At 42.5% G+C, this 9,603-nt stretch overlaps 1 protein-coding gene across 4 annotated transcripts in view; it reads left to right on the top strand.

Moving 5' to 3' along the window:
- Positions 1–740: 740 nt before the first annotated feature.
- Positions 741–9,603, top strand: part of LOC308310012 (glutamate receptor ionotropic, NMDA 1) — a gene marked incomplete at both ends in the record, with an annotated part of 34,389 nt that continues 25,526 nt past the window's right edge. For all 4 annotated transcript variants that reach the window (XM_080756036.1, XM_080756037.1, XM_080756035.1 and 1 more), the window contains 3 exons: positions 741–989; positions 4,594–4,728; positions 5,518–5,694. In XM_080756036.1, the coding sequence (XP_080612162.1) occupies positions 741–989; positions 4,594–4,728; positions 5,518–5,694 (561 nt within the window). The remainder of the gene's footprint in view (positions 990–4,593; positions 4,729–5,517; positions 5,695–9,603) is intronic.

Genomic DNA, 9,603 nt, shown 5'->3' with positions numbered 1-9,603 from the left:
CTTTAACGATAAACTTCGTTTCAGTTCTACTGCCAACGCGAAAAACCAGTGGAGGTATGACTAGCTCGGCTATAAGGTGGGGGCGCGCGCGCACGCCCGCATGCACATACATAGCCTACATACATATATAGGCTGCACACACACACAAACACACAGCTGTCAGCACCAAGGACAGCGCATAGGGTCGCCTGCAGAGTCGCATCATCAGTGGAATCACTTCACAGCGGAGCCTCTCTCTCACACACACACACTCCACGGAACACAAAGATGATGATACACACCATCACATCACACAGTGAGCTGCGGTTTTTGAAGATAGGAATATGGTTTAGATGCTGACTGAGAAGATTGTTCTTCTCTTTTTCTTTTTCTTTTTTAGAAAGTAGTGCTTTATTGCAAACGAGACCGATTATGTTCGCTCCGGTAGAAGAAAGGGAGTTTATATTTATCCATATGAATGCTGCAGTGGAGGGGCTTCTCCTGGTCGCTCGCATTCCTCCGCAGTGCATGTAAATCTACCGGCTGTGGGGTTTTCTTTTTCTTTCTTTTTTTCCTTTTTCTTTTCACGTTCCATTTGGACTGTGGTTCCGGTGGTGGTGCAGCAGTTATAGCGGGCTCCGGAGGCTGGTCGAGCCGACCGGCCGACGCGGGGAAGCAGCAGCTGCAGAGACCGCGCCGCCGCTGCTGATCGCTGCCTGGTTGTCTCCACCAACACCTCCTCCACCACCACCACCACCACGATGCGTCTGTATCTGCTGGCGCTGCTGTTGTCGTGCTCCTGCGCGCGGGCCGGCTGCGAGCCCAAGATCGTCAACATCGGCGCCGTCCTGAGCCAGAAGAGGTACGAGCAGGTGTTTAAGGACGCGGTGACCCAGGCGAACCAGATCTACGGCCGGGACAAGTTCAAGCTGACCGCCATCTCCGTAACGCATAAGCCCAACGCGATACAGATGGCCCTCTCGGTGTGCGAAGACCTGATCTCCAGTCAGGTAGGCTGTCTCTCTGCAGGGATGCAAATTAACTGACACACTTTTCACTGGTCACTATTGTCCATACACTGTAAACCCACATAACTCAGTGTAGCCTATAGCCTATACAAATGTAACAAAATTACCCGTATAGGTTATAGTGGTTCTCAAACATTTTCATTAAGGACCCCCACATAATTGATATAATTATTTGGCCGTGCATGGACCCCCATCTGAAAAGATTTACAATCCGAGCACAAGCAGTGTTGTTACAATGTTCAAATTATTCAAATTGCATTATCTTATAGTGCTATATTTAGCCAAAGTAAATAATATAGGCTACCAGTTTTGCTGGGGACCCCCTGGAACCCCCTCGAGGACCCCCGGCAGGCCCCGGACTTCACTTTGAGAACCACAGCCTTAGGTGACCTTTTGGTTACATTACACCCAGTTACAATTACCAATGGATAAGTAAAAATAATTGGGTCGATATCAGTTCCAATAAGTATACTGTGATTCTGTGATTAATTGTGTGCAGGTCATTTGCCATGTCATCTGATCTAGAACTGTCCAGCTTTTGACCACAGGAGGCAGTAAAAATACCCAATACTTTATCCCTGGGAGACCCAAATGTCCCCTTAGTCCATCTGGGTCAGAATTTAAATGGACACACAGAGGATTTGATGGTTTTTATAACTCAAGTAGGTCTAGATATAATTATCAAACAACTTCATGAGGGAAGGAAATTGCCTGTTTATCCTCATCTGGCTGTTAGGATTGTGTCATTCATCATTCTAACGACTTCATTACAGATCGCTGTCCTGAATGTGACAAACCTCTTTGTTTCTACGCAGCAAAATCAGAGTTTAAAAATGAATAGCCATTCATTTTCATTAAAGTAAAGTATAGCCTATATATCAATGGTTGATGATGTTTATGTAGCCTTGTGCATTATATGCAGATTTCTGCAGTATACGTATTATGGAAACTTGGTTTCTGCAATACAAAATGCACAAAGATTCCTGCTATAGACCTTGTTTTACCCTGTCAAAGTAATAGACACTCAGATTTATTGTGTAGCAAAGTTCAAAGATAGGCATTTGGCTCATGTTTTGGATAAGAGTACATGCAGAGCCTATACTGTAAAATCCACTGTGTATGTATAATGTATCCACTTGCAACTGTGAGTGCGCAAATGTACATTCATATTTCATACACTCTCACAGTTCCCCAGGGGTCTATACTAGACCCCCTACCCTTGCCCCAATACTAAGGGCCCTATTTTTGTCAGTGCTAAACCCCTTATCCCTAAACTTCTTTGTCTTTTTTTACTATTTTGAAAAACATTTTTGAATAGTTCAAATATCCAATCTATAAGATCGTGTTGATGTAGATCGGCTAGTTGAACAATGTTTTATAAAATAAAAAAGGCAAAGAAGTTTAGGGATAAGGCGTTTAGCACTGACGAAAATAGTGCCCTAAATAGCTCATCTTCAAGATCATAGTGTTGTGAGCTTGTAGTTCTGCAGTTCTCATTCAATGTTTGTTCACTCCCGAATAACGACGCTATGGGTTCATGTGGTTAAATGAACACAGAGTATTTTACTATACTGTATGTGCACTGACCGAGCTCAGAGAGAGCCAATGAGCAATGAGCAATGAAATGAGCAATTAGCGATTTGGCTGTAGTTCTATAGTTGCACTGCATGTGTGCGAGCCACAGATTTAGCCAAAGTGAGGCTGCTTGTGTAGCCGGCTTCTGTGTAGAGTATAGGATACACAATGAAGTCCCAAGTCTTAGTGAATCACTCACACAAAGTACCACTGACTATGGTGTGACACACTTATGTGTATGTACTGTATGTATGTATCTATGTTAACTTGCTTTCCGCAATCTAAAAGGCATAAAGAAACATGTCATTATGTGGTGTGAATGTCAAACAAACAACTCAAATTCCATATTTTATGCATTCGCATAAGCGTATATCAGTATGCCCTTTGAGAGTTGTTAAACCATCGCAACAACACTTTGTAAAGCGCAGACCCTCGTCTCAGATAATGCTCTATGTAGCGTTTGAAAAGTCCTGACATTATGTTGCACAGAGTGTTGAAGCGTGAACCCTCTCTCTCTCTCTCTCTCTCTGACTGAGTCTCTCTCTGTCTTTTTTTACTCTCTTTGCCGCTACCACTCTCTGCACAAAACAGCACACCACTCTCACGGCTATAGTGCACTTCGTCATGTCCTGGGCCCTTTGCCTAACGCTTAATCTAATGAGCATAATTGATAGAGCCTCCTGTGGTAATACAGTGTCTTGTCACTTGCTCGCCCACTACATTAGCGCGCAATCCTTATTCGACCACGGGGCTCTAGAGAGTACATGTGCAATGTTTCATGTGTTATATTGTGAACCCCCCCCCACACGCACACGCACACGCACACACACACGAACGTCTGTGTGTATAAGAGATCACACCAACTAATTAACTCGTGTGTCCGTCTAATCATGAGAGGTTTAATGAGATAAAGGCTGTTTTTTGGGTGATGATGATGATAGTCACTGAGATGGAAGCGCCATGGCAGATGGGACAGTAGATGCCTGGGAGCTGCATGTGCTTGGATGAAAAAACCTTCACACAGCCATACGGGCTGCTCATGCAGAACCCATCCATATCTGTGCAGCCTTGCCAGCTTTCTTCCTCCTCCTCGTTCAGTTCTCAAGGGCATTTCCGAAGGCAGAGCTTTAAGAAAGGAGAGCATGTGCCACCATTTTACCCAGGAAACTACTTTTGGCTTTTGGCTGTAGAACACTGTCTGCTGTTACAGTGTATAGTTTTCATAGTGATGGTAGTAGTAATGGAGAGCCGGTAATAGTAGGATAATTTCCAATAGTATAAATCCTCGTCAAATCTCTTGTTACAGAATACGTCTTATTTTATTGACGTATATGCTAGGGATGGAGTGGAATGTGCTATTGGTTGCATGATGGCTCTAATGTCACACTTGCTGTAAGACACTGCTGCAGTACAGTTAATGTCAGCTAAATGTTCAGGTTTTAAAGGAAAAGTTAGGCTATGTAGGTTATTGTGGGCCACAGCTAAGATGTACATTCTACGTACATCTTGCACATTTGTACACACCAGATGTTAAAATAATCTATCGTCCTCCTTTAACCACATGAACCCTCACTTGTGAGCTTGTAGATCGGCTATTTGTGGCAAAGAGATTTAGTATAGAGAGGAGAAAAGGAGTAGACCAACTTAGTATAGGCACACATTGGTCAACTAAGTGTATTGATTAAGATGATCGAAATTGCTTTTCACGCCCCTCTCATATTCATTGGTTTTCTTGACAGACCACACAGCCAGCCATGTGTTAAAGTTGCTGCAGTTCAAGGACTCACTCCAGCCTTGGAGCAAAACTATTTATTACGGCTGCTGCCAATGTTTACGCTTATGACATATGTCTTCATCTGGGCAAAACGAATGAAACCATGCATGAAGTCCCAACTCTGGCAGAAGCCTTCATCTTTGCATCTAGGCTACATACAGTGTGCGGCTATTCTAACCACCCTGTATATTTAATTGACTTTCTTTGATTGCCATTTTCATTTTAATTTGTTTGCAGGTCTACGCTATCCTGGTGAGTCACCCTCCGCAGTCCAACGATCACCTCACCCCAACGCCTGTGTCCTACACTGCAGGCTTCTACCGCATCCCTGTCGTGGGTCTCACCACTCGCATGTCCATCTACTCAGATAAGGTGAGTGAGAGAGAAATAGACAGAGAGAGAGAGAGAGAAAGAGAGAGAATGAGGGAGAAAGAGTTCCCAGGGGGAGATTAGAAAGGCTTCTAAGATTAAACATCCTCTCTCCGTACATTAAGATGTGAGCTGTGATTAAATGGCCTTCCCACTGAAATATGAGAGGAGGCCATTAATAATGACTGAACTGAGTAATGTCTTCATCCTGAGAGCCGTGTGTGTGTGTGTGTGTGTGTGTGTGTGTGTGTGTGTGTGTGTGTGTGTGTGTGTGTGTGTGTGTTTGTGGGTGTGGTGGGGCTGCATCATGAGGCATCTTGAATTAACCTTTACTTCAAGCATGAAACCATTAACCACATGAACCCTCACAAATATAAAATAATTATGTGTAGTGTTGTGAGCTTTTAGATTGCCTATTTTCAATATTTGGCCCATGACAAACTATAATACGGTATACGGCTTAACCTATTTAGACCTGGGAAGCCTGTACGTTGTTATACCTTTCTATCCGTCTGTGTCATTTTAGATATCGCTGTCGGGGCAGAAACCTTGTATCTCAGAGTTTAAAATGCGCATGTTTTCGTCGTCATCGTACAAGATTGACGCACAAATGTAGTGAAAACAGCAGATCTACAAGCGCACAACGGCTTGCTGTGCGCACGTTCGGCTTTTAAAACGATAATATAAAAAAAAGGAATGTTAGCAGAATTTTAAATGGGTTTAGCGGTTAACGGTGTATACGCAAGTAATATCTAACTGATTTCTCTCGCTTTCACGTTTCCTCCTCCTCAGAGTATCCATCTGTCCTTTCTGAGGACCGTGCCGCCCTACTCCCATCAGGCTCACGTGTGGTTCGACATGATGCGCGAGTTCCGCTGGAACCACATCATCCTGATCGTGAGCGACGACCACGAGGGGCGGGCAGCGCAAAAGAGACTGGAGACTCTCCTGGAGGAGAGAGAGACAAAGGTGAGACGCTCCATCTCCCAGGGAACCGTGTCCCACCTCAACCACCCCAGAGCGAGTGTGTGTGTGTGTGTGTGTGTGTGTGTGTGTGTGTGTGTGTGTGTGTGTGTGTGTGTGTGTGTGTGTGTGTGTGTGTGTGTGTGTGTGTGTGTGTGTGTGTGTGTGTGTGTGTGTGTGTGTGTGCGCGCCTGTCGTGTAAGCCTCTGTTTCTTAACCTCAAAGGTCGATCTATGTACAGTATGTATGTACTGTATGTATTTATGTATGTACGTATGTAACTGTTTTCCGTTTGTGTGGCCACATCTCTTTCGCACCATTGTGTAAACATATGGCTAACATTTCCTAGAGACATCAACAGCGTTTAATGTGGTCTAATCTGACAAAAGTGTGTATGTTTATTTACTCATCTTTCACGTTGCTTTTTGCCATAGTCCAAATTATCCTGTGTCTATTCCACAATGGGAGCCAAATGGTGGACTTTAACATGGGGCTTTGCAAACCATCAAAGACTGTTGTGCAGTAAGATGTATTCAGTATTCAGGGGCATCATCAGGGCTGCACGGGGCGTTCTTTTAATTTCCCAGAGGCATAATATATGAAGGGTCTCTGGCTTTGTTATGAAATGCAGAGTCATAGTGCTTTGCTTTGTTTTGGTACGCTGTTACAGCTGTAGGTTTGGCTGTTTAGAAACGGGGATGGTTCTTTTGCCTTTAAAGGACTTGCCAAAGACACTGACATTTTAAGTAGAGCTCAGAGCTTTCTAAGGCTTGGTTTATACTTCGGTGCACAAGGTAGATTGGCTATTTTCAGGCAAGCGAGACCGGAGTGCAACTAAGTAAGTCAGGCTTAAATGGGTCAGTGAAAGGTGCTGATCCACCATGAGTCCAAAATAGACTAGATTGTGATGCTGTGGTTCCATTTGGAAAAGAGAGGGAAGAAAAACTAAAACACAAACAAACAAACTATGTGACATCCAATTAAGTGTGTGCATCTGGATATGAATCTGGTTTTTCTTCTTCTTTGTCTCCTCCATGGGAGAGCCCCTCTGGGCCTTGGTGCTGTAATTGTGTGACAGAGTGAAATGAGTCCCAATTTGGAGATGTAATTAAATTGGAACCTGATGAAAAATTGACTACGACATATGCCCATAGTCATCCACAGCAGGCGGTGACAATGGAATCCAATGCTGTTTTCAAGAGCTGATGATACTGAATATTGTGTTAAAGGTGATTACCGATGGCTTTTTAAGGAGGTATAACATTCAAACATACTGTGTAGGAATGCATGACCTTATCAGACAAAAGACAGTCCGTCCTCTCCAGTCTAATGTTATCAGTTCTGCTCAGACTACTTTTACGTTTTATTTATGACCTAGATAAAATAAATGTGCTTGCATAAACTGGATGACAACAGAATACAGAATAAACATTTTGTTCTGTGATGCCCTGAGTGTTGGAAAAGTAACACATTACAGCAAGTACTGTACTGAAGTACAATTTTGCAAATATAGCCTGCCTATAGTCCTTCGTACTCCACTTTTTGACAGCCAATCTACAAGTTCACAGTACATCTATTTGTGGTATTTCAGAATAGACTAGCCACACAAGTACCCCAGTGCTCCCTATTGTGAGGTACCTCAGTGGTTCTTAATGGTAGAAGGGTGAAGTCCAATTCCCACAACGATGTCTCAATGAAGGTCATGTCAAGCTGTTTTTGAGCACTGTGCTTAACCTGTACAGTACTTGCTCTTTCGTTGCATGTGGCTCTGGATAATTGATACATGCTTAAAATGTAATTGATGGTAAATTGAGGATTTAAAAGGTGGAAAAGAGGATTTGGAGAATTAGACTGGATGATTGCCGTTTTTTGTCGCAATACAGTCTCGCTTGCGTTGACAAAAATAAACCAAGCTACTTTTCTTGCAGCTTGTTATTTTCCATTGCATAAAGCCTTCAGGTCAGCTTCAGGTCTAGTCATCAGCGAGACCAATTACAAGTCACAGCCTTTATCAGCCAGCAAAGAGTCTGTGCACAGTGGATTTTGTCAGACTGCAAACATGAGCGACACAACATGCAATATTCATGCATGACTGAAGCTGCAAAAATAGAGCATTCCGAAGAACTCCTTTGGGAAGAAGACAAAGCCAGGTTAACCGCAGTGCTGCTGGAATTTAATATTGAATTCTTGTTTAACCACTTGAACCCCAGCATCCATATTCTCAGGGAACATATTAATCAAAAATGCTATTTTAGGCGAAGAGATTTGGTGTAGATGGAAAAAAGCGGTTGAAGTACAGTTGTAACTCAGGTCAGTTCTACTAGGATTAGAGGGTTTAAGTGGTTAAAGATGCATTGATAGTCAAAACATTATTCATCGAGAGACTTAATGCTACTGCCATGCCCATAATGCTTCTCAGTTCTCAATACTGCAGATTTTAAGATTACTTTTAGGAGAATGCTGGCTGAATGGTAATAAGGCCAGTCCCAGATACATTTAACCAGTTGAAACCTAGCATCCCTATTCTGGGGGGAACATTCACTGAAATGGATGGAGCTCACAATGTAGATCGGCTATTTTTGGCAAATATATTCAGTGTGAGAGTGGGCCATAGTGTAGAGCCCGTGGGAATGCAGTCAACTACGCCTACACACACCTATCATGGTTTAAACTACCTGTCTTGACATGATAGGAAAATGTAAACAGTCTGTCTGTAATATACGTACATGCATGTCCTGCTTTCACTGCCGTAGTCTGTTGGGTGTTTGTGACCTTTTTTGATAGGCAACTATAGGGTTGTAATTATCCTATTATTGGTGAGGCAGAGTATCACACAATGGAGCTTTAATCGAGTTGGACTGATTAATATAATATCGTAACAATGATCCAGAAAGGTTTCTTGTAGTATATATTTTTTTTTAAATAATGTTTGGGATTCAAAAATCTACCACGTGTGATATTTTGCTGCATTGAGCAGAATGTGTCACACACAATGTAGAGGTGTACCTACGTCTTGTCAGTTTTCTCTAACATTGCCCACTGACCTCATAATAATCATAGATCAAAGTTGGCATTTTATTTGTGCAGAATGATGTGGCAAAAACTACAGCAGCATCAGATTAAATATGGGCATGGTGGGTTGGTAATCCTTTCAGTGGAGCATATAAAATCAAGTTGTGAATGAGATTTCTTATGGAATGTTCTTGTCAGTCAGCAAAAATGAACTAATGTGGATACAGTGTTGACTCCACGAAGGGAATCTTAACAGACCCAGAGTTTCCTTCAAGTGTCAGTTTAAAGTGAGTGAGAGTGTAAAACAGGGCGATCTTTGCACTCTTAGTGCTATATTAACACTCCTCACTTTGCAGTGAGGTGTGAGCTGTGAAGGGAAGAGGCTGTGTGACTGTGAAGTGGAAAGATGCTCTGCGTTTCACTGCAAAATGGCTTGGCGTCTCAGACAACAGTCTCCCTTACAGGATGTGACTGGAAATCAAAATAGTGCTAATGCCTCAGGGCCGGTTTGAGTGTTTGGCTGAGATGTCAACTGACAAGCATTTACAGAGAATTAGTGCTGTCACTGTGTAATATTGCAGTATTTTCTTTTAATTCAAGTTTTTTGTGTTGCAATGTGTAACAAGTAGAATGGAGGAATGCTTATTGTCCATTCACCCCCACAGTATCAATCGAAGTAGAATATGTACGTAAGTAAAGTGCATGGCTAAAGGTTAAGTGACTAAGTAAATGTTAGAATATTAGGGCAGGTAGTACAGGACAGTTGTAATAATAGTATAATTTATTGTAACAATAAAGTAGTAATGTTGTTGTTTTTTAATGAAACTACAATGTAATGATATAGTATAGTGGTGGTAAATGATGAAGTCACCAGTGTAGTACAGCACAGTGAGAGAGTGTGTG

The sequence above is a fragment of the Protomyctophum bolini genome, assembly GCF_963924005.1.
Source record: "Protomyctophum bolini genome assembly, chromosome: 22".
NCBI classification, from domain to species: domain Eukaryota; kingdom Metazoa; phylum Chordata; class Actinopteri; order Myctophiformes; family Myctophidae; genus Protomyctophum; species Protomyctophum bolini.
The sequence above is the reverse complement of the archived record's forward strand: the minus strand, read 5'-3'. Positions and strand labels throughout refer to the sequence as shown.